General features: G+C 40.6%; 1 protein-coding gene across 13 annotated transcripts in view; it reads right to left on the reverse strand.

The window, feature by feature from the left end:
• Nucleotides 1-1,242: 1,242 nt before the first annotated feature.
• STN1 (STN1 subunit of CST complex) overlaps nucleotides 1,243-26,192 on the reverse strand; it is a 41,212-nt gene continuing 16,262 nt past the window's right edge. For all 13 annotated transcript variants that reach the window (XM_084524998.1, XM_084525008.1, XM_084525003.1 and 10 more), the window contains 8 exons: nucleotides 22,274-22,369; nucleotides 17,844-17,912; nucleotides 16,048-16,209; nucleotides 14,785-14,896; nucleotides 13,867-14,026; nucleotides 6,712-6,834; nucleotides 6,042-6,114; nucleotides 1,243-2,309 (listed from right to left, as the gene is read on the reverse strand). In XM_084524998.1, the coding sequence (XP_084381124.1) occupies nucleotides 2,152-2,309; nucleotides 6,042-6,114; nucleotides 6,712-6,834; nucleotides 13,867-14,026; nucleotides 14,785-14,896; nucleotides 16,048-16,209; nucleotides 17,844-17,912; nucleotides 22,274-22,369 (953 nt within the window). In that variant the 3' untranslated portion in view covers nucleotides 1,243-2,151. The remainder of the gene's footprint in view (nucleotides 2,310-6,041; nucleotides 6,115-6,711; nucleotides 6,835-13,866; nucleotides 14,027-14,784; nucleotides 14,897-16,047; nucleotides 16,210-17,843; nucleotides 17,913-22,273; nucleotides 22,370-26,192) is intronic.

A 26,192-nucleotide genomic window follows, 5' to 3' on the forward strand; every position in this document is an offset into this window, starting at 1 on the left:
AGCAGGGCACTCCAAGGGGCAGGTCAGTTTAGTAAAATGAGATGCCGTGCTCTTCCATATGGTCCAGGACACCACGTACTCTTCTTAAACTACCCTCAAGCTCATGCCACGTAGGCGACTGGTCCACAATCAGGCGGTAACATATGGTTAACTCCTGAACCGGCTCTGAACCTTAAGCTGGGAACTGATGTCCTAACCTACTTCTCCCGTTGACAGCCTTTATTTTAAGCATGACATCAAACTGATCAGTATAAGAAAGAAGGAATCTGAAAAGCTCAACTCCCCCTTGCCAATATGACCAAGCAGACCTTTATCATAGGCGTCAATTAAACTTGCAGTTCCCCTCGGTACCATTTCCCTCACTATCTGGACTTATTTCCCTGCTTTCCAGAGTTATCCATAGGAAATGAAAGTCTTCTACAATTCTTTCTTAATCCCTTTCTCCCCTATTCCCTTCAGCACAGGTACATCTTTTTGGCACCTGTTCAGGCCCGTACTAAGATCTGCCCAGAAGGTACCTAGCTCTTAACAGAGCAGTAATGCTAGAAACAGAGGCAGCCCGCAGGGAAGCCAGCTATTAGGCTCTGCAGCAAGTAGGGAGATTATAGGGAAATAATGACGCACGCATGGTTTTCCACTATGGACAAATGCACCATCTCTTTAAGGCTGGAGTTTTCCACAGGCCTCTCAATGCAAATGCCAAATATTTCATCATGCTTTTCTTTTAGCCTATATCTCACTGCAGCTACGGCCTGGAACAAGGCATATAATATAACAGCAAACCAGAGACTTGGCACACATGGGGCTACTCACTGGCTTTCCTCATGCATATGGTTTATTTTTCCCTGCTATGTCAATCCTTATAGGGCTTTACCACTACATCTGCCTCCTGGGAGCCTGCTAGTTCAACTGTTACAGGGAAGGTGCAGAGCAGTGAGGAAGGATACATTTTTCCTTTTTATGCTTTTCAAATTGAAGGTATCACCTCCACACCATGAATTAAACAGAGTGCTTAGACAAGCCCCTGCTGCAGCGAGCCCTCCGAGCAGATACTGAACAGCTCCAGGCTTTGAAAACTGTGGCACATACCAGAGTTTTGATTATTCCAGGTCAAATGCCTTTCATGTTAACCTTCTCCAGGCTGATCTTATTTCGTTAATGTCTTGTGTTCTACTGCAAGCATGGATATGGATAGTATTTTTCCTGAAGGTGACAAGGAAGAAGACACAAAAGGCAACAGGAAGCACGGTCAAAGCGAGTCTTGCTGGTTTTCATACTTTCTTTTCAAAGCACATGATTCATAGTTTATCATTTGTGATGTAGAAAACAATATAAAAATAAAGAGCAAAACAGTGGCTGATTTTGAGACTTCTTGTCTGAATAGAATCCACAATAACACACATCAGTAGTGCATGCGGTAGCCAGGGGAATCCAGACAAGCTTTACAAGCAGTGGAGAAGGCTGCAGGATGGGAAAGGGGTGCTGGTCCTCATTCCTGAGTATTACTTCTCAGAGGAAGGTGGGGATTGCTTTGGGAGTAGCATATCCGTGCACATTCAGGAGTATATCTGTACATACATGGGTGCACCGACACTGCCAGGAAGGGCAGGCAAACCTTTTGACTGTTTTCTTTCATGTGCTTTCTCTAGCTATTACAAAGCATACATAAAAAGAACGGCTATTGCCATATGGAAGTATCACAGCATCAGTCTTTAAACCAGAATGATGAGTCCTGACATGATCATTACTGTAAACAGTGCTCTTTAGCAGTGACTTCTCTTTAGGGCTCACTGGACGTAGATGCGAGAAGGCCGTGTCACATCTTACTGTTTGTCAGGGAAGGACATGCAGAGAAAAAGTCCAGCTTCCTTTCCAGCTCTCCTGCTGTTAGGACGTCCAGAATCAGTTTGATACAACTTTCACTAGTAATAAGGAGGAAGTCAGCAAGAATATTAAAACAAATATTTGGACAACTTCTCAGGAGCTGAACAAAAATAGCACTTGGAGAAGCAGAACGCTCTTCCCCCCCCCCCCCCCCCCCATCTAGATCATACTTGGTAATAGCAATTTTTCAGTGTCAGAGTTCTGTCTCAACCGTTCCTAATTCCTCACTTTATCCTGATTGGACCAGAACAAACATATCTTCCCTCTTCAAAATGCCATATAGTATCCTTCCATGGTGCTGACAACATCACTGTTACTCTCCAGCAGTTCCAAGACACGGTGCATCACCACTTCAGCCAGGCTGGGGTTGTAGTTCTGCCGAACACAACTCAGGACATGAAGAAAGTGGCAGCCTTTTTCAGCATCTGTAGGAAAAAGAATTAAAAAAGGAGAATGTAGCCGGAAACCAAATGAAAATCCTTTTGCTTGTGTACAGCATTAAAAACGTCTGGAACAGGAGGCAGGCCCGTGGCCAGATGTGACTACTTGCCCAACACTGTCATCTTGTGGAAAAACTGTCACAGTGCAACTTTTGTCAGCTAGCGATGCAATCCCATTCCTACACTTGAAACTTCTCAAACAATTACTGGAGTAGAAAGTCACAGAACTTCGGTATCAAGTTTCATCTAATTTTAAAGAGAAAAAAAACTGAAAATGTACATAAAAGCAGAAATATATTTAAAAGAAAAATCATTTTCTTAGAGAGCAAGTCAGAAATAGATGTCCTTAATAACTGCAGTGCAGCGTGCAGCAGCTACTGTGTGCCTGATGGACATTAACTGAAGTTCAGCTGTCCCTACCAACAATTTCCCCCACAGGCCCTGTAAAGTCACTATCAGTGCTGCAGGATCCCAGTCTTTCCCTCAAGTCCTCAAAACAACAGCAGAGATTGTTCTCCTCCATGGCTAACAATGGAAAATTGGCATAAATGAAGCACATTAACACAAACGACTTTCCTCCACCTCAGCCTTCAGCTCAGATGATGTAAGGTAAGTTTGATACAGCTAGTGAGAAATTTGCATGAAGTTCTGGGGCCAAGAAGATCCCTGTCCTATTTTTCTGCTGCTTTTGTTTTTATTTTAGCAAATCTCTAACTCTAGAATCAGCTAAGCCCCAGAACTGCCTTAGAAGCTGCAGAGGAAAGTCACTGGTAGATAGGAGGTGGCACTGTGTACACTTCAGCCTAACTCCTGTCAGACCATAATTCATGCAAGGATATTTCTTTAGAAGTCAGTGGCTCAGTCTGATGAAAGACCTTTGTGGCTGGGAGAAAACACATTCACCACCCTAGGATGGATAAGCACAGAGAACAGAACAAGGAGTCTACCTGCTCTTAGTGCCTGCTGCTCCAAACAAAGTGGGTAGCTGCATTTTGGATTAGTCACAGGTTTGTCATAAGACAGTCAGAGCGCCCATCCCTGATCTACAGTAAATTAGCTTAAGCCCTGATGAATTAGATTAGTGACTCAGGTGTTACCCAACAGCACAATGCATCTTTTGTTCTAGATGCTGGTAGAAAATGGCATTTTGGGGTAATGGCAGGTGTGTGCAATAATTAAGCAGCCCAGATACATTCCTAGGCTACCACCCAAGTTAGAGGGAATACACGCTTCACAGCGGTGTGATGCTGTCCTTCTTTCACTGCCACTATGGGCTTTAGCTTTTGTCTACAACCTCAGGTAATCCAGGCTGTGATAAACTGCCTTGCCTACTGCTATAAAAGGGGACAGAGTTAGAGAGAAACTACTCTTTGCCTATTGTGGACATGTGGACAACACAGGTCCAGTTGGACACATTAAATTTAACTTCAGGTAGTTTTGGCTTTATTCTCTTTACTATTAGCTTCATCTAAGCCTAAAACCAGAACAAATACACCAAGAAAAGAAAAAAAACCTGGATTAAGTTTATCATTTTGCAGTTCAGTCTGGAGTCAAACTATACTGTCACCCTTTTCAGGCTGTCTTAAGCCTCTAGATAGACCCAGAGTGGACTCTTATAAGGGCACTTCAGATCAGGCTGTGGGGAATTACAATTAGAACCAAGGACTCGGATTGTAATGTTGACATATCAGGGTTTGTGGAGCTCAGACTAGTCATGCTGAGGGTTTTTTTGTTTGTACAATAGTTCCAGGCAGCTGGGTTGGGCCTGAGAGCGTGTCACAAGAAATGATTGGGGTGAGGCATTGTCTTGAAAGCTAGCAGAGAAATTTGGATAGAAGAGTTTGGTTTATAATAAAAACAGTCTTACTGTCATGGAAGATTAACGTTGTTCTTCAAGGAAAATGGGTACAAATTTCTTGCAATAACCAAGTAAAAGCCTTTGAGGCACTACCATGTTCCTATTTTCTCACCAGGAGCCTGCTCGCTAACCAAGGCCAAGCGGGTGGCTGTACCTGCCCATGGACAGCAGAGGGGGCCCGACAATTACACTGAGCTCTGTGCCATTGCATCATTCAGGGACAATAAAATATTCAAAAGTATCCTGCTGGTTTTGATCGAAGCTTTTTGGTTTTCCTTCTCAACGTCTTCTAATACCAATGACTGGAACATTGAAAAAGTCCTTCTCAAACCCATCAGAGGAAGAGAGACTTACCTGGAAACTGTGCTTTTTACAACAGGAAAGTAAACAGAAAGCTTCAAGGAGAGAAAGAGGCTCTGTAAGGCAATTGCTATTTTTTCCCTGCTCAGTATGAAAAAAATAGCTTTGAGAACTCAGGGTTCTGCAAAGTTTTCTCTGTAACTATCTACCAGTTTCTATCTGCTGTTAACTGGTAGAAAGAACTTAACCTCTGGTGGAGCAGGGAGAGTACTTCACCACTGTGACAATGCACACCAGGCCTGGTGTCCTGCATCAACTACATACAAGTTCTGGCTCTTACAGTGGCCCAATTAGGAAACAAAACATGTTTCCAAGAGAACTTGCTAATCTGTAAAACAGACAGAGGAATGATTTGCCTTTTACAGAGGAGGTGTTTGTATTTGTTAATGGATAAAAGACAATAGAAAACATACTGCAATTTGTTGCACTCACACAGCCTCCAGCAACTAAGCTCATCTTCAACTGCTCGCCCTGTAACAGCTACTCTCACCAACCCCCCAGAGAGACAAAACTTTTATTTCCACATATAAACCATGTTAACAGCTGCGCTATTGCTTAAGATAGACAGTTGGGAACTCAAAAATCATTCCACTTCACTCACCCTTTTTTCTCTGCAGGATAACCATCACAGATCAGGTCCTACAAGCACTATCGTTATTATGATGGTACAAGGAGAAAAGCAATTTAAGAGTATATGCTTTATGTTTTAGTCAGTCATTTATTCTTTACTACATTTTACCCCACAACTAGCTGCACTCCAGCAGCAAGTGATCCCTGCTAACATGTTCTGCCCAATGCATTGACAAACTCTGTATCAATGTACCTGTGCAATTAGCAGCCACTCAAGTCAAGCACTACCTTTTGCAATGGCAACAAGACACCATATGCTTCAGGAACAGGGTAACTCCGAAGCCAGATGAGGTATATTACATGAAATCAAGTGGATTTTGTTAGACTGAAATCCCTACCTGTAAAGAACAGCCACTCAAACTCTGCACTTGTTTAAAACCTACAGAGAATACCCTACTGATATAAGTGAATGCTACTGTTGGCTTAATGGAGGTGAGGATTTCACTTTTCTGCACTACCGCTTTTGTGTCAGCTCCCCTGTAGAAACTGACCTAGCAAGATCTGCCACCTACCCGAAGTGCAGAGCAACTGCTATTAGTTGCTGACCTAACCTCATTGCATTTGGTTCCTCCCAAAATCTATGTACACTCAAAAGATACAGATCTTAGATAATGGCTGCTCATTTCAGACCTGCGAGGTTGCTTCATTCTGGGCACATGTGCTCTCTCACTCTCTCTCTCTCTGCTCATAGGAAGCTGTTCCTGCACTTCTGCTTTTAGCTACACTGATGAGCTACACAAGCAACTTAGCTTCGAGTTTAAGGGTAAGGACAGGAAGTGTACCTAATCCAGCAGCAGGAGGAGAGATTGTCATCGACATACCAGCACCAGCTCATAGCTCACCAGAAACCTGACCACACCGGTACTTACGCCTGGGTTTTCGGCAGTCCTCTTTAACCACATCGAGGGTCACTTTAAGCAGCTCCTTATCATGATCAGTCACCTGGAGATAACGGAAGAAACTGGCAATTTATAGTAGTCTATTTCACAGTAAATGGAGAGGATGTTAAAAAGGATGTATCATGGCCATACATCAAGGCCACGATGTATTCTAAACTTACATTGTCATAACTACAGTCAGCAAGATATGCTGTCTCCAAGATAAATAATGCATGTTACATCTTCAGTTATCTTTTGAGCAATGTTAGCAGCATTTAGGAGTTAGGAGAAGAACATAAGATACCAGAATCAACCCAAAAGAGGGCATCCAACTCAACAGAACACTGAGTTTTAACCTAAACCTGACAGAGACCTGTCCCAGTCTTCAGTGCGCTCTGTCACATCAGCGTACAGTTAAGCAACCTAGGCTGAACACAGACTGCACCTAGAACAGCAGCAGTGCTGAAGACTGGCACTGAGTTACAAAAAGATTAGCTTGGTGGGTGACAGAGAGGTAAGAGTAAAGAAAGACGTAGATAAGCCTTTGGAATAAACAGACAGCGTTCGGAGGTCCAGCTTCCTTTCCTGAAATATTTCTACTCTGAAACTACAAAATAGTCATACTATTGAATATGTTTGCAATCACAGCTCAATTCCTTACATGGTACAAGTCCTTGGAGCTACTAGGTTTCTGGAAAACCACTCCTTCTTCTTGTAGCATCCTTATTGCTTCCTTAAAAACACTGTGAATCCTTTTGGAGCTGGAGTCAGGTTTTGAATTCACCTGGATGGGAAGAAATGTACACAGCAGATGGTGAGAAATCTCAGCCCAACTAAAGCTGATGGCAAAAGCTCCAGACAATTTCAAGAGCAAGAGAACTTCACATCATTTTGTTCCACATTTTTCTGATTTGTTACATGCGAACCAACCCGTTAACTTCATCAGTTACATATGAACTAACCAACACCTCAGTCTTTAAAAAAAATATAAATATCAGAAGCTTGTGGTTTTGTCAGAATTGTACAATCTCCTAACTGCTGTTTGCAGCTATTTGATTATGTACCGAGAGCCCCCTTCTTTTGGAATAGGCCTATGATGCTTACAGAGAATTTGACTGTAATTACAGAGAATTGACATCAAAGCTCATCTGTTTTGATGGTATTTCTATGTTGTTTTCTGGGAGTGAGGGGTATATGGAAAGAAGCAAAGATCAGCGCTTTGTAGGGTGATATTCAAGAGGAATCCAAGTGCTGGGAATTGGATCTCCATCTCCTGATACCAAACTGAGGCTGTGTCCAAAGAAAAGAAGGAAACTGGTAAGAATGATATTTGTTTCTTGTCCCCTGCTTTCCGAATTTTTACAAATATTGTAGTCATGGTTTTAAGAATCTCACCACAGCCCTAATGAAATGTAAGGAGAAAGAGCATGCAAGAAATTAAGACAGATACATGAGATAGGGAAACAAAGGATGAAGGCTAGAAGGCAGGTGGAAAATAAGTCTCTTGTGAAGGGTTCAGGACACTGCTAGCAAGAGTAGGAAGTAACAAATGGGAAAAAAAAAAAAAAAAAGGAAAAGCAGGGTTTGTTTGGAGATAGAGCAGAGCTAAGACAGTGGAATGACAGCTGGGGAAGTGGAAGGAAATAAAGAATCAGCTGTGGAGAGGAGAACGTATGGGCAGATAAGAGCTAGACCATTACATTCTTTCTCATCTTTATCTGTCCCACTGTTTCAACCTTCCATTTATCTACAAAGGCTGCTTCAATTCCCCAGTTGTTGTTTCCACATCTGTTGGGAACACTCTGTGCTCCCTGTGGTTTCCTTTGAGAACAGAGCTGAACTGCTTCCCACAAGCGAACATGTGATGAATGGAACCAGACCACACCAGAGCAACCAAAGCAAGATTTGCCAAGCCCTTTCTTCATCTGCCACCATAAACGCTCCCATCCTGTCCTGAGCAGAAGTATCAGGCTTCGTGCATCCTACTTCATTCACCAGGGGAACTCACAGAAATACTGGGAGTGAATCAAGCAACCACCGTGTGCCAGAGTGAACTCACATGGACACGTGGTGACAGACACCAGGTTGGTAATGGAAGAACGTCCCTTCACAAAGCATTACTTCCACCCATTTGTAAGGCTCAAGTCCAACTCAGACTAGCTGTAAGCCTGGGAATTGACAGGCCTCACCAGGAATGGTTTAGGAGATCCAACAGAGATATTGGCATTGGCACGCTCCACAGTTTTCTCCATGCCCTTCCCCTCAATGTTTCAGCAGGCCATAATCACAGCTCTCTCACTCTTTCTTTCTGTCCAACAACAGCAATCTTTTTCCTCTCAAATCGTTAGTCAAAAATAATTACCTTATAGTCCAAGACAATTACCACAGAAGAATAGCTATTATTCTGTCTTTATTTGGCTTTGAGTTTTCTCCTGTTACAGAAGGATTTTAGTGTTTGAATGTTTGCTTGTCCCCTGTCCACCACAGCTGTACCAGTACAACTATAGACACTACTTTTAACTACAAACCTGACCTTACATCTGGACACCATTCCCCTCACACCATTAATCATACTTCTCATACCTCGATCATACTTCTTTCCATAGTGCTGCTTCTTATGAACTGAAGAAACAAACAAAATGTAGAAGAAAGGGATTTTGTTTGTTTGCTTTGTAAGTGAAGAGTGAATACTTGCTCTTAATTATTTTTTTTTCCTTCGGGACAAGAGGCAATGGGCACAAACTGAAATGCAGAATTTCCAGCTGAATATGAGAAAACACTTGTTTGCTGTGAGGGTGACAGCGCAGAGCACTGGAACAGGTTGCCTGTGGAGTCTCTTACTCTGGAGATACTCAAAACCCACCTGGATGCCATCCTGCCAACGTGCTCTAGGTGGTCCTGCTTGGCAGGGGAGCTGGACTAGGTGATCTCCAGAGGCCCCTTCCAACCTCAACCATCCTGTGAAAAGCACATTCACATCGCTGTACCTAAAATGAAGAGGCTTTGCCTCTAACAAATGCAGGAATCTAAAGAAACTGCTAGCAAAGCAACCACCTCAAGACTCTGATCAATTTTTAATGTGAAAGCAAACATTTGGCGAGGGGAAAAAAGATAAAAATATCTCCAAAGAAGCAGGATAATTATTCAGTTTGGCTTAACACTGAGATCCCGTCAGAAAAGGGAGATAATTAAAAACAGGCTCCGTGTGAACTGACACACAGCTCTGCCTGGATGGATACTGAAACAGAATCACTAAGAAAGTAAGTCAAGAGATTGACAGAGAAGGCAGAGAGGCAGACTTGGGAGTGAGAAAATAAGGAAGAAGCTGCTACATATCAGCACCCTCTCATATGTGCTGCAGTCTGAAAAAAAGGGCTCTGTGGGAGAATTACCTCTGAAAAACAGATGAGGGCTCTTGCCCTATCCAGAGACTTTAATATTATCCCGAAATAATGGGAAAAGTGTTTGTGTTTTTGTTTTCTAGCATGCTCTAGAACATGCTTCTGCCTCTCTAGCCCTCTGAGTAAATCAACAATTTGACAAGTTCTTTGTGAACACCACCTAAAGTTATTTGATCTGTTCTTTTGGTCCACCCAAAACATCTCCAGTTTCTCATCCTGCAAATCCAAAAGTCAATAGCCTGTCTCCCTAATACCTCACCTTTCTTTTATGCCAAACCAGACCCTCTTTTCTTCTGGATTTGCACAATCCCCTGAGAGCCAGCGTACACTGAAGCTTGTGATTTTGCCTTCCTAGCAGAGATCTAGAGGAGGTTGAACAAAGGCAGAAGAAATTTGGGACAATAAAATCCTACCTGATTTCACATTCCTGCTTTTATTTCAGGAGGAGATGAAGAAATGCTTGCATTTCAACAGTTACACAGATGTGTTTATAGGTGTTAACATAGTTCCTTCCAAATCACAGCTTATCAACCATCACTTTACTTTTACAAAGCTTATTATCCAAGAAATTCAAAGCATTTGCAGGTATTAGGTAGTTTAAATGCTGATCCAAAGCACTAGTGAGATTTGAATCTGGATTTTCAATTTCCCTCTCGCAACATTCACAAGTCATTTTTCAAAGTGTCTCCCTTCAAGCATGCCTTAAGTTTCAGGTTCCCTGAAGTGCTGACAGCAGGGGTTCCCCCCGTCCCTCTCAAATCAGGTCGTTTTTAAATAAATGAAGCTGGACATCCAAGCACAGGACCACCCTCAAATCATTCATCACTTTTGCAAAGCACACCTCCCTACATCCCGCTTGGAGAAGCAGCTACTGAATAATGATTTATCACTACCCCCCTCCCAAGTCCAGCCATGGACCCTAGCAAAGCCAACAGAATACTTGTCTCCAGAATTAAGTCAATATTTTAACCAACGTATTCCAGCTGGTGAGTCTCACATATTTTAGCGGGCTGGTGCTGTGCAACCAATTATTCTCAGGTCTTTAAAGCAAAATAAACCTCCTGCACAATCAATAATAGGTCAAAGAATGAAGTGGTACAGGAATTAGTTTGAACGCTGAAAGTATGTAACCTTTGGCTCATTACAAATCACAACACACCCTGATGGTGTTAAAGTTTCCTGGTATAACCACACACGTGATACTACTCATGGAAATCGCCCTTTGCAATTTCTCACGCAACATTTAAGCCTTGCTTTAGACAGGTGATAATTTTAGTAATAGTGATTCTGGATGTGTCAGCCCTGGGCTCCTATAATAAGCATTGCAATACACGTATTTAAAGTAGCAGTGAAGCTTCCTGAAGAGGCAGGAAGAGAAGAAAATAGCATCAAGAATGTATAATGCAAAGCACTGTGATATAGCTACAGCACAACGTACATGACCGGGGTAAGCATAACACCGTAAAACTCCCTGCTTTTTCTACTTGTCACTGCTGACCTTGAGATAATATTCAAATCAAGGGAAGTACAAACAGTAGAGTTTGGAAAGCATTACCAAGTCCAAGATAGTGACGTGCACGAGCTACAATGATAGGAAAACAGCACACACTATAGCTAAGGCATGGGAGTAGTACATCAAAACGGTTGATCAAGACTGGCTGGTTGCAAGTCAAATTTACTCCAGATCAGAAACTGGATGGACCAAGTTCACTTGAGCATTTTTTTTCTCTAAACAAACAACAACAAAAAGCCAGGCCATTAATTGTCTAAGTCCAGTAAGTACACTCCGTTCTCTAATCACAAGATGACTTTTCCTTTCTTCTTGCTTGTAGTTTTCCCTGTGGTACCCACCCCTTCAGACTCAAAAGACATTTGTTTTAAGGGAAAGGCTACCAATTAGGAATAAAGGAGACACTGGTTATGTGAAATAAAGCTTTACTAGTTTTAAAAATCAAAACAGATTTGTTAACTTGTAATTATTTTTAAAAACATTGAGTTCTCTTACCTCTGCAACTATAAAGCTAAAAGTTACCTAGTTTGAGTAGAGGACATGATTTAAGTTCTGCCACATGCACCTGCTAGAGGGAAATTTATTCTTCTGGAGGACCAAATGCTGGGGAACCATTAGGACTGGAACTAGATCTTCTAGAACATGTGTGGGACAGGGACAGGGTTTAGATACAGTAATCCTGGAAAGGAACAGAGAGATGCTGCCTACCTCAGCTACCTCCTTCCATCTTCACCCCCCTGTTCCACTCCACTGCCAATGATTCCACAGCGGCTCACCACCACCCTGGAGGAAATTTTCCATGAGAAGATACCCTCCTATGTTGAGAAACACTGTGCAAGTACTTTAAAAGATGCGAAAGAGATGAAGGGAGTGCACCACATCTCCTAGGAGCACAGAGAAAGGGAGAGAAAGTCAAGAAAAGGGTTTAAACAGCAGCTGTGCTATAACATTGGAAACAGGAAAAAGTGTAAAAGACCAATTATACTTCAAAACATCCCGTCACAGCCAGGAAAAGTGCAAGAAGTGAGCAGGTATGTGTGTTGTACTGTGGCTTAAGGCGTACAGTTTGGTCTACTCACCTATCTCGTGCCTTGGTATATAGGCATGATATAAAATCATTCTACACTAGCAGCACCTTTCATCTTTTCTTGTTTTGAGGGAGATGCAAAACAGAAGACTACACAGTGAAAGAGAAAGGAAGACGTAAAGGAATCAGATCTATCACTTATTTTTGTGGATCAAACCTGGTACTCGAGCCTTTGCCAATTATGGGAAGTGACGTCTTCAAGGGACAGGGCAGAGGAACAACAAAATACATTCCCAGAGCACTACTGGGAGCACTCTCAAGGCATTCAGGTCACTTGTCAACTGAATGTTCTTTCTTATGCAAAGAGATATAATCCTCTTTGCAAGGAATTAATACCAAAGGGCAATGGAGAGAACTGCAATTTCTAAATAAGCATCTGTGTGCCCAGATTCCTGGGACATATACTCACACCCTTGCATCAGGGTCAGGAGCAACAGCTACTAATTAAGGTAGTTCTTCATGACTACTAGCAAGGCTGATGCTGCAGGGAGCAGGGGAGGAGAGATGGAGGTGCCTTTATGTTTGCTCTGCACCAGTTCCTTCTTTAAATGGCTTTGCAAGTCATTCATCTTAATCTTTCTATAAATGCTGAAACTTCAGAGACGGACACTTCCAGTATTAGTCACACTGACCACTACTTCCTCTTATGTAAAGTGTCTGAGGACTTTTAATGCTCTTCCAGCTGGTTTAGAAAAATACCCTGTTCCGCACTGGATTTTCTAGTATCAAACTTTTCAGTTACAAATCATAGTAGCTCCTGTCCTTGCTTATATCCATGATCATTTTAAAGCAAACAAATAAAGCCTTTAATAAAAATAAACCAAAAAGCAGTTAGCAGAAGCAGTTCACTGAGGCATGAATAGAGCTACTTTTTATCATTATCTGGCTTTTTTTTTTTTTTAAAGAAAGTAGTAAATTAATATTATCTACTAATATAACATAACACTTCTAACAGTGAGTGTCTGGATCAGGCACCGAAAATGACTGCCATGAATTTATTTCTTTACGGAAAACCAAAAAGCAAACAAGTGAGTCATAATGCTCTGGATTCATGTTTCAGTTGCTGTTGGTAACTTGCTAAAATCCATAACTCCTGGTTTTGCAGAAGTTTACCACTTCACACCTGTTGAGAATCAGGCTTGTAATTTACCCAAATAACAAAGTAATATAAAACCATTTTACAAAATGCTTTTTGTTCTATCATTTTGTAGTTGGTCAAGAGCATACTATCTCACTGGGAAACTTCTTAACAATTCGGTTACATACAATTACACATAAACTGATTTCATCTAAATGCAACCATCTGACCCTTTCAGTCATGACCTTTCACAGCTAGGGATGTCCAACAACAGAAGTGTTTAACAAAGCATTTTTTTCATTCACTCATTATAATCTCCCTTTGAAAGCCACATCTATACTCATATATTGAACTTCAAATGAGAAATAAGACAAAGAATTGTCCTCCATTCTCCTGAGCCAATTCAGGATCTCAAATATCTGAACCAAACAGCTCGAGTGCCTTAAGGAGATCAGTGACATTTTTCCCAGCTCTAGGTAAGGCAGTGCACATTGCATACTGTAAGGTTACTCAGCCCTAATGCAACAGAATTTTCTTGTGGCTTTCTTCAGTCCAGCTTCAAATACCCCACGTGACAAGGTTTCTCAGGCCGTGTAAATAATGCACGCATAAAACTAATGATGATGAAAAAGCACTTACAGTTTTTGAATCCTCTGAATGCATCAGTCTCTTATCTGATTGTTTAGAATTCATGGCATTATTTTCCCTACCAAAAACTTGAAACAGGTACAGTCACTCACCTGACAGCTGCGACTGGACAGTGGCTCACCAGCCAGGGACACCAGAGTATCTATCGTTTCCAGCTCCTGTTGGTAAAAGGTCTGAATTTTGTTTTCTAGTAGGAAGTCTTTCACTTTCTCATGCAGAATATAAATTGAGAAATCCAAACCCTCTGGACCACTGCAAGGATACAGAGAACAGGTTAAAAGGGAAGAAATACACTACTGATATTTTTAGATCACTTGCCTAATGTTAGCCTGGTAGACCGGTTTTCAAAGGTCAGGAGGCATTTTATCGCCCATAAAGAATTTGAATCTAAACCCTTAATTAAAACAGACCATTTTAAAATGCATTGAACATCCAGCTCTTCCTCTTCAATCATTTATTGAAATAGTGTTGGGATTTTAAGATCTGAAGTCTCTAAAACCACACTACATGCATCAGACCTGCCAATAAGTACCCAGATACCCTTAAGCTGAATACAGTAACGTGTGTTTGAATTAGTTTGAGGTTACGCAAATCATGATTCGCAGACAAGGGCAGCAGATTCAGGAATATTTTGATTGATGAGCTCTTTATCCTTACATGTAAAACAAAATCAGCCAAGGTTGCTCATCCATTTAATTCGTTGATCTCGCCTGCAAATCTTGCTCCAGACTCACTCCTTTAAGAGATGCAAGAGGCCCGTACACGGTATTTTACTACCTTCCTAGTATTCATTTTAGTTCAGCTTTATACTTCTTTTCTCAGATTATGAACAAGTATCTCATCTGTATGGATCATCAATTATTTAGAGAAAAGAAGACTGCTACTAAATGCTTGTGCAGAGACTAAATCACAGTGGGGCCCTGTTCCATCGTTCTCTGAAGTTAAATAACAAATAAGCAATAATAAAATCCCATGCTTTGCCTTTAGACCAGTCTGCATACCACATTTACCTCTGTCCCTCCCCCGGGCTTTGGAAAGGTTTATCGTAAACTTCTCTATAGAGACAAGGGAGCTCCAACATCCTTGAAATCTGAACATCACACACAGGATCATCCACTTTATCTGGAGCGGAAAAAAGAACACACAGACTTGTCTTTTAAACAAACATACCTGAGGCAGCACAATGGAGTGTCACAGGCCAGTATTAAATCGGCAAATTTTGTTTGTTTTTGTTGTTATGAAAACAAAACCATAAAAGGTCACTCCTGCTTTTACAGTTTACAAGGCAGTAAATGACCACAGTGTATTGCAGACTATGCTTGCATCTGAAAAACTTATTTAACTGGAATTTGTGACCTATATTTTACCTTTCAGCAGTCTTTACACATTAAATGAAGTTAGCATATAGCAAGGAGTTTTGTTTGTGCCAATCTGAAACCAATTTAGAGACCATTTGAATTGTGTGGCTCTCCTTTAATGAAACAATGGCATTGTTACCAACCCTTGAATGGGTTATATATTCATAAAACTTCTGTTTGGAAAGGAGGGTTGATCACCCTCTCAGACTTTAGCTACAGCTGAAAAAAACTAGAAACTTTCTATCTGAGCTACACAAGGCTTTTAAAAGAAAAGCTTCTCCAGTTACACAATAACACAAGCACTGAGGAGAATAGATGTTATGCAACTGGAAGCTCCTGGGATACAAATAATGGACTACTGTCCAAACAGCTGTCGGATATGTGCCAGAGTGACAGTGAGGAATGCTTCTCAGTCATTCTGCAGAGCCAGATAGTTTAGGAAAACTTGGGCTTTAATGTAAAAATGTGACAATACATTGCTGGCTGCCTGTGGAATGGATTATACGGGCTGCAACAAACAACTGTTTCTTCAAAGCAACAAACACTCTTGATGAAGCGTGACACAGAAGGTCATCAATTCCCTTCCTATAGGTCTTGGTTGTTCTTCTTCAACACAAAAATGAAGAGCAATTCACTATCAAAGATACCCAATCATAATATCTGGACAACCTTCTTGTCATCTTCATAGATTTTCCAGGAATGCCTCATTTACAGGCAGTCTGATCCCACACATTAAGTAGTGTATTTTCTAACCTTACACTGCTAAAATTAAAATAAAGGCATACAGATGAAAATCTCTTTAGAAAAATGAGCTGCCAGAAAACAAAGTGAAAATTATTCAATGAATTAAATACAGCTTGTGTCTTATAAATACAGACAACCAAGTTACATACGTCACAGATCTGTAACACTCACAAAAACACGAAGCCTGAATTTCTCTTTGTTGCCGGTAGGTTCGGATGTGACCTCTGACCCTGACAACATCCCCAATCACCAGCTTGGTTTTCTGGCTCACCATTTCCTGGAGTTTCTTCATCTGTTCAAGCACTTTAAGACTGCTGAGTGTGCTTGGACTACCTGTAAGAAAAGGTGAGCAAATCAGGCATGGAATACATAAGCATCACAGCAGTCATATTGCTAAAAAGGGGCAAGATCAGGCATCACGTGTTCTGAGCAGCAAAATTTTTGGATAACAAAGATAGTTTATAGTATTGTATTTACTTAAATAGTTCACCCAGGGAAGGTTTATAAGGAAAGAGATACTGACTTATTATTGAATGTCACAGATAAGTTGGAAATTGAAATATTAATTTGAAACTGGCAAGAGTGATTTTGTCATACTAAAAGGGAGAGGGGAAAAAAAAAAGGTCAGCTGAACTTTTTATGTAAAAGCATGATTCATCTGAGGTGAGGCCAAAGGACTGATGTGATGCAATTTCATGTCCACACTGAGATGAATGCAACTTGACAGAACTTCACGTTTACGTAACGCACCTTTGCAGGAGGGTAATTTTTTCCTAGCTGAAAACCTGACTAATGATCCAAGAAGCCCTGATCATGATTACAAAAGGCGAGAAGAAAGTTTCCCGTGCCTTTGGGAGCTGTTTTCTTTAGCAGATACAAATTATTTCCATCAATAAAACAGTGTTCATTCAGTCAGTATTGATGCACAAGTAAAATAAGAACACAAGGCTAAAACAAGCACTCTGGGTCCTCACTCTGTGTGAACCAGTATTTCACACCATTTCTTTCATGAATTTAAGTTCTTCACAAAAAAAAATTATTTGATTGTGGGTCCCCATTACTTTTCTGGAAAAATTCTCTAAAAGCAGGAAATGTCTTCTGAATTCCAGCGCTGTAGGATACTTTCATATCACTTGTCATACTATTGTTAAACGTAAGCCCATATGAATCATGTTTGTATAAACAGGGTTGTTCCACAAATATAAACAGTTTTCAATTTTGATATCAAGCTTTTCCCTCCTCATTTTATGTAGTACATATGTAAATGTATAGCAACGTTTATTTCAGAAGGGTTTTATCAGCTCCAAACTACTACAGGGGCTTTCAGGATCACCCGAAGCAGAAATTATCTCATAATTTGATCTACAAGGAGTACTGGAAAAAAGGCAAATAGAAAGCTAGACACTACCAAGTTCTTCTGTTATGAATGTAAGATTAACTTCATTTCAAAAATACATTTTCTGCATATTTAGAACTGTTCAAATCATAAAAAGACCAATGGTATTGTTCCTGCTGTGTTTAAACCTACTTTGAGTTCATCACTAATATCATAATGCATGAACATGAGGAGAATATGAATGTGAACAAAAGAAAAGAAGGGGGATCCTGAAACTACTGTATCACAAGGGTGGGGAACATAGACCAAGCTGCTTTGAAAACCGTAAGAGGATTCTCTAAAAAATTTCACAGCACGGAATTGAAACGTATTACTCAAAAGGAGAAGGCATGACAGGTCATAATGTAGTGGTTTTGTTTGCATCACTATTGGCAACAAGACAAAAACTAACATGAAGATCCCAAAATGGCCCAGGCTATAGGACACGGTGGCATAAAATAATAATAATAATAATTTTAAAAGTAAGTTCCATTTGCTCTTCTGCGAGTTTGATCATTTATTGAATTATTTAAGACATGAGAAAACAGAAAAAAATACAGACAAAAGAGGAATTATTTATTTGATAAAATACCTGATAAAGATCTGGATACCATGGGATTTTTCCAGCAGACACAATTTATAACTCCGGTACTATCATCCACTGGAAAAAAAAAAAAAATTATAATGCAAGAGTTACAGGGAGCACGAAAGCAAGTAGTGAAAAGCAGGTTCCAAGAAGTGAAAATACATAGATATGCAGGGACATAACTGCCAAGACTATCTCAGCCCAACCAGTTTAAAAGGGAAAGTGGGTGCTCAACTCCTACTTCTGTCTTTGAAATAATCACCAGACTTGTTTGTGGCTGTAGCTCAGCACCAGATATGATACCTATGTCCATGGGCAGCAAAATAACAGGCATCTCCTCAAAAAAATAAAATAAAGCTTTTACGTAATTCATGATGATTCATTACATATACTGGGTACGAGAGGTTTCTAATTTAATTGACAAAGTCAGAAAACAGATCAGTCCTGAAAGCTGAAGCTAGACAAATTGAAGTAGGAAACCAGGCACAAAGCACAGAAACTTTACTGCAGCAATGAGAAAACAGCACTTCAAGCTTGGGGGGTACAGTAATGTGAACAGACTGAGTGTCCTCCCTCCAGCTGCAGTTTTCACGCTAATTAATATCGTGCACAAAGTCTGCTGGCCTTTCCTGTATAGGAAGATGATCCGTAGAGCAGAAAGGCAGCTCCTCTAGCCAGGGAGGACAAAGGATGTGCTTGTGGTTCTGCCCTAGGCCAGGGATTCCCAACTTAATGCACCACTAGTGGCATGCGAGCCACTTCCTTTCAGAAAAAGCCCAACACCTCCTGAGCAGGGTAGCTATATACACACGGAGCTTTTCCTGTTTTGCTAGTACCTGGGCAAAATCAACTGTGATTTCTGCCCTAGGCACTATATTGTTAAAGACAGCAGATAAATAAATAAAAATAATAAAATTTAAAATAAAATAAAAAAATCAGAAGAATCAAGAGACTGTATGTATGTAGGCAGCGTGCTCAATAACCACCCTCCAAATAAGAGGGCACAGGGTGCCTGTCAAGGCACAGCAAGGATCCCATTTCCAGTCCCTCTAGCACTCCGAGCATGTTTCTCCTTGAGCATAACCATCTCCAACACTGGGCTTCCACTCTTCCCAAATTAGAATCTGCAGTTTTCTTCTGATCCCCAAACCAGATCCATGACTACAAAAGCATCATTCGTGTTTACCAGGAAGGCACTGATTGGTACCTGTGGCCGTTTCCTCTGGGAACTATAGCATCAAAGCAAAATGCCTCTGCATTGTCTCATATGTTTTGAAACAATCTCCCTATTTGGGGGTCTGATTTCAAGTCATTGTCTTGTCTTCCTGTTTCCCAGTGGGTTTGCTGACCTAGTCTGGAACAGCCACATTCCTAATAGCAAACACACAGCATTTATAAGATTCAAGCAATTCCAAATTCCATCCCTAAAGTTATGGCTGGTTTATTGCATATCCCCCTTTTGAGCTCCTGTGTCTGGAGCAATTTCATCAGCTTTAATTCTGCACAGTAATAATCTAGCTGGTAGGATTTCCTGTCCTTGGTAAAGATCCAGACCAACTATTTTAGCAGGAGGAAGTGCCCCCATACACCATGCCAAGCCCTCGATGCCAGCCAGCGATGGCTATAAGAGGGCAGATGACATCTCACCATTATGGCACTGCAGCATCTAGATGTTCCAGCTAGAGACCAGCTGCAACAGACACGCTTCCTAAGCAGCTTAGGAACAAACAAGACTGAAGGATTAGGAGGCCAGACTCCTCCTCCTCAATGTAACAGTCAAACACGGAGTCCTACAGGGATTGACCCACTCTTGACCACAAAGAGAATGCTGGTAGCAGAGCCAGGCACTGAAACCAAGTTTTCCCAGTTCACAGATAAAAGATTTGAGCAAAAAGACAAATAACTCCTGAACCACAGATGAATGTGAACTATGGCAATTGTATTCTAATTAGATGGGAAAATGTTAATCTATTTTAAATGCACTCAGGGGGTCTACAAGCTTTTGAAAACTTCCTGTGCTCCTTGCTTCCCTTCCTCATGCCCTTGGGTTTAATTTTTTTTTTTTTTTTGACTCTTACATTCGTTATCGTACCCATCTTGACAGTTACACATTAACTATTTGAGAAGCAGTCTTCTCAAAGTCAGCTGGAATATTACAAACTGTGTTTGCTTTTATTTCTTTACAACAAAAAGTGTGTTCTTGTAGGGCCTACGTGAGCCTGCTGAGATCCCAGTGAGATTTTTTTGTTTGTTTGTTTCTCAGGCAAGTGTTAAACCTTTCAGACTGGCCCTGGAGCATAATGAAAATCACATGTGATATTGTTTCGTTTTATAAAAAAATAAAAAAAAGTCAGAAAGGTGCACTAACTAAAAATACGAGCCTCTGTTTAGGCTTCAATTAGATACCCTTTCCCTAAGTGATTATAAAATAATAAAAAAAAGATATGTCAAAAATGGGTTTTACACAGCATATAATTACATGTATTTATTTATTGCCAGGTAAGAAAGCCAATTCACCCTCTTAGAATTATTATTTTGCCACCAATGCTGGCTGTCTGGTTTCACAGCACAGAGAGGACCTAACACCTATAACAGGGATATATATCTTGTGAATTAAACAGGTAGGAAATGAGGGAGGGGAGATGGTGGCAGTGATACCAAGACATTTCAGATCTCTATCAGAGCAAAACTACAAAGGGGAGATTGCTTTGTAAGTCGCTTTTAAGCAGAGGGAAAGTGAGCAAATGCTGAGCAGCACGCAGCGCTCTGACCGATGCAACACCTGCTCTGCAACACCAGCCAGAGTCTGCTGAACTGAGAGATGCCCCAGGTTACAACCAGGAAACTGTCTAAGAAGTTAGTTTTATGTTGGTGGAGTCAGCCTGCCTGAAAGCGAGGACAGGCTGGGGAGAGGCACCCTGGCAGGTAGCCTGGAAGTTCAAACCAGGAACTGCCGGAACAAAGAGCAGAGGTAGATGTGAAAGGACAGCAGGAAGGCAGGCTCACTGAGAGCTGTACTTAAACGTTGGCTGCTCTGACACTCAGGCCTGATTTCCACTAGTCTGCAGCTCCTTTTTTAATTTCTATTCTTCCATTTTCTGCTCCTAATCAAGCATTTCCAACAGTTTTATGTCCAAACTAATGCTGAGGCAAGCATGGGAAAGCATTACCCCAGAATTGGTTTTGCCTTGGTCACTATGATTATCTTCCTCTTCTCATGAAGTGATAACTGTATTTGCATACTAGTGCAATAAAAGAATAATAGCTGGCATTCTGCTTTTTTCAGCACTTCATCACATCACCAGTTACATCACCATGTCCTAACTTAGGCTTTTGTTTAGCTTGTGCTACTCCAGGTGTCATAGGAACTCATGCCTTAAAATACCTAAATTTGATTATTTAGCAAAATGGAAGATTGAAAAAAAAAAAATCTAGAAAATATTCCCTTTAAGAAACTTGCAGGGAAATTTCTGCAGAGCAGAGACAACTTCAAGCAGCCATGTGTGGGGTATGCTTCATGCACTAGCTGTCAGTGCTGCTCCGCAGCAGTATGATGCAACTGCAGGTGTTACAGAAGCCGGGACCCGGCTCTAAGCTGTCGATGGTATCTTCACAACATTCCTCTTACAGGAATTATTCATCAAAGAGGCACTCCACAACTTACCTCTGTCAGGTGGACACTGGACACAAGTCCTTCAAATGTTTGGATAGTGCCCATGCATTTGGCTCCCCCTTCCTACCATGAGATTGCCTCCCCTACCTCTTAAACTTGCCACATCACCACTACTCCACGCTGCTTTTTCTCCAGATGAAAAAGACAGCTGAACAAAATGACTCTCAGATGTTTCTGTGTTAATGAAACAGTCTGGATATTGGGAAAAGCAGCAGGGAGAAGTCAACTCTCAGCTGGTGTTGGTAAGGACTGGTACACAGTGTGATGGTTGAGTCAGATTTGCTAAGGCACTGATGGGTCTAACATAAACAAACTCCTGCCTACTATGAAAACCTGGCTTCAAAATATGACAAAACATACAAGAAGAAAGAAGGGATTTCTGAATTTCAAAAAAGGAAGAAGCAACTTCTTCCTTGCAGGAACCATTAAATCCATTTATATGTGACCGAAGAAGCTGCATATATGTGAAGAGAGGATGGTAGAGTCCAGTGGCAAAACAATAACAAAAAATAAGATTTTCTAGATGACTCCAAATCAGTTACTCAGCTTTAACCACTTATTTCTCTATTTTTAAGTGAAGAGAAACAGTAACTTCCCTAAATTTGCCAGCTAATCTGGGCTGGGGATGCACTATATAAGGACAAGAGCAGAGTTGTTCCAAGAACCAACACTGATAAAAAAAAAAAAAAGGCAACCTTTGAAGTTTTAACAGTAAGATCAGAGGGCTGATAAGTGCAAGAACAAAGAAGGAAACTTATCTTACCTCCATAACTGTAAAAGGCATCTCGTTCTTTAGTATGAACCACTATCCCAACAACGTCCACCTGTCTTACTGGGTGCCCATTATAGAAGAATATACCTAGACACAAAGCATTCTGGTTAAGTATAACTACTTTTTTTTTTTCCCCCTTCAACAGCCTACCTGATATAGTCACATTTGTCAGTAAAAAACATTTCTTACATGTTCAATGTACCTTAAACTTAACTAATGCCTCCTCATGTGAAAAATCCCCCTTGATGTTGAGTTCTGGGAATATTAGAAGGAAGAATCAGCTCTATGTAGGAGACCAAAATCGTGCTTTTGTAGTTGCAGAACTTCATTAACTGCTTGGTTTCTTGTACATTTGGATCTGCAAAACAGTTTGTTTGCTGCAGGCTTTAGGCTTTTTTTTTTTTTTTTTTTTTAAAAACATTTTCAGCAGTCTTCAGAATGAATAATAGAACACAATGGAAGCAGTTTGAGCTTCTCGCAGTGCAGCTGTTCCTGGTTAAGGGAGAGCCACCCAAAAGAGGGAAAACCAACAATTCTACACAATTCTGTCTTTCATTTCTAAAAGGACGGGAGCCACAGCAAGGGGCAGGGGATGGGAGGGAGCGTACCAGCCCTTTTAGATTGCAGAGTACAGTATGCAGTCGTCATGGGCAGTATCCTGAGCTTCAGTTTCTGAAATAACATGTTCTAAAAACATCTATTCAAAGCTATTTTTGTGTATGTATAAAGATGACTTGGATATTCTTGGATAAGAATAACACACAAAATTACATTCAGGAAATGGGAAGGAATCGGAGCCCAGCGGACTTGAACTTACTGAGGTTGCCACATGCTGTAATCTATTGAAAGAGAGTGACAAATGTCTTTAACAAACACTGATGTAAGCATATACTGAAGCTTCATAGCCCACCAGCAGGAGGATAACAGGACAATAAGCTCCACATACATGCCAGAGTAATTTTATTCAACGTGTTTTCTGCAGTTTTGGAACACTGTTGTTTTACTGAAATATAACGCCATCCGGGATGTTCAATGTCTACTAAAAACGGGGTAACTCAAAGGGCACAAAGGGAACATTTAACTCCGTGGCAAATCTCACAAAGGAAAAGAGAAACACTGCAGCAAAAGGAGTCACAAAATCATTCTGCATTTAAAAAAATGTAAAATAAAAACTGAAATCCCAAAATAACTTGCCCTACATAGCTGGCAGCCTTAAATGGGTCTGGAATTAGCTTTCTTCGCGTAAGAGACACAACCAGCAAAGTCTCAGAAAAAGTCAAAGGTGATCAGCCAAGCAGGTCACAAACAAAAAGTTTTGCTGGTCAAAGTCCGCTGGCATGGTTTGAGGATGCATCTATCGCTGTCATCTCAGCACTGGTAACCTACCCATGCAGTCACTGGCCAGGCGTGGCACAGAGAATGTTTAGCAGGTTTGTCCACTCCTCATTGCATTTATCAGGACACAAATAAACACTACTACACAGAAACTCTCAATGAAGATGCTCCCAGTATATATAAACATTAATTAAACCTTACAAAATGGCTATAAAAGAAGGTCTGGGTCAGTTTCAGGGCAAATCTGCGAGGCAGACTCCAAGCTCTTCATGTGCAAGCAGGCAACGTGTTATTATGTTCATTTCGCAGTTAGTAATCTGAGTTTTGGCAAAGGACAGTGGCCAGATAAAACTGGTTCTCTCCATCCCCATAAACTTACACAGAACTCCACCCTTACTCTCTGAGAAACTACCTGAATTAATGTAAAAGATAAAATTATATTTACACTATCAATTAGAAGTTGTTGAACTTGATGACTTAAAAAGTCATTAAGTGTAAAGGAGTTTTTCTCCTCCCAGATTATCTGTTCAAATTATGTTCATATCAGCAGCAATAAAAACACACTAAACATTTCGAGCCGTGTGTGAGTGCATTCAATCAAGCTCTGATTAACCCAGTAAATAACACGGATATTAAGATGCTGTTACCACAACAGGAAGCCACAGCAGCGGTTTAGGGGGCTATAGATACAGAGCTCACCAGAGCAACTTCTGGTCTTATCTTTACTAGCACTGAGGTGTTTGCCAGTGCTTTAATTCTTATTACCTCCTTTTATGTTATTTGGAGCTTCCCTTGTTCGTTGATAAGCTGTCACAATGCAATGGTGCGTGATCTCTCTGAGAAAAGCTTATTTTCATGATGTGATTATGTGTTACAACCGAGTATGACACCCACTCTCATTTCAAGGCCTCTAAGACAACACTGTTGCTGTTTTTAACTGAGTGGTTTTCCAGCCTTCTTGTCACCATTTATAGCAGGAGAGTAATTGGACAGATTTAATGCTTTCCTCTGTGTTCTTTTAAGGGATTAGTCATTGTTGCATCAAATCCTAATGCTTAAAAATGGAAAGAAAAAACTTATTAGGTCATTCAGTTCATTTCCTCAGGACCAATACAAGATTGTTCCGTACAGTAAATTCCTGGCAATTTGTACAGTCAGGATATAAATAATCCCAGTGAATGGGATCCCACCTTCTTCCTGGGGAGGCTGCTCTGCCATTTAGCAGATATCATTCTAAGGATGTTTTTCCTGACATTCAGCCTGTGTTTCTTCCCATTCCTCCTAGTTACAACTCTGTTTTGCACTTGTTCATTCTTAATTACCCTTACTTAGTGACTGATTTATAGTTAATCATAATTAGCTCCATCTGGCCTTTAAAAAAAGCCATTAAAAGCAGAGAACACTGGTGGCAAACACCTACCTTCTTCCTTCCCCCAGAAGTGTTTCCATTGTGCTATCATTTGTTGCCAATGAATGCGAAATGCTGAAAGATAGCTCATTTGGTATGTACACAGTGCCAGGACGATGAGCAGAGTTCAGGATGTTTGTTCTATGAAATTCATTTTATTCTTTAAAGTTCAGTTTCTAAAATGTAACAGGGCTGCAAGCAAACTTAGTTGTGCAGAACGCCAGATGCACAGGAAGCGGAGAAAGCTTGCATGCACCAATTTTAAAGGCTGATATCTTGACATGACAGATACCACTTCCTTAGGGCCATCTTAGAAAAAAAGCATAACAACCAAACTGAAATAGTTCCTGAAGCACAGGACAACTCGCTTCAGTAAAAGAAAGGGAAGGGAAGTGAGAAGGAAAACCCAACTGATTTAGAGGTGAACAAAAGAGCACAGGGTTATACTTTCCAGGTCTAGTCCTCTTTTGAAACATTATTTTTAATGTTCAGTTTTAATTCTTCTGAGTATGTGTGCGTGTATGAGTTGCTTTGTATTTTGTTCAAGAACAATTAAAATGTCCTTAATTAAAGCAGAAGCAGTCTTTATCAGATGCATTTGCTATACCAATACTTCAACAAGACTGCAGACTTTAAAAATCTTCTAGATACTGCTAACGCTAGCACAAATATTAACAGACTGTAGTCCCATACTTGCAATGGCTTTAAGAAAAAAAATCTCCCCTCATGTTAAATAACAAAGTGCTGTAGAAATTTATATATATATATATATAAATAAACTTTTGTAATTTGCAAAGTCCCTATGAACATAAAAATGGTTGTGAAGAAGCAAAGAACTACCAGTTCTTCATTTCAATAAGAAGAGCGCTATTGTTATCTTTGCTGTTAAAAAAACAACAAGAATAACAAAACCTACAGGACAGAATTTATTCAAAGAGCCAAACGCAGGTACCTTTTATAGGTACGTATACATAGTATATATATACACACATGCACTTTTTATAGTGCAAACAAAAGCTCAAGGTCAGACCCACATTGCTTTAGACAACGTACACGTGTGGGTGATATTGGCCAAACACCAGCAGAAACAGACTGCAAAGCATACAGTTTCCAGCAATGGCTAGGAAACAAAAGGCGTGGCATAAGATTCTGAATAGATGCCAGAAT

Source organism: Aythya ferina (assembly GCF_964211825.1).
Source record: "Aythya ferina genome assembly, chromosome: 7".
Taxonomy (NCBI): domain Eukaryota; kingdom Metazoa; phylum Chordata; class Aves; order Anseriformes; family Anatidae; genus Aythya; species Aythya ferina.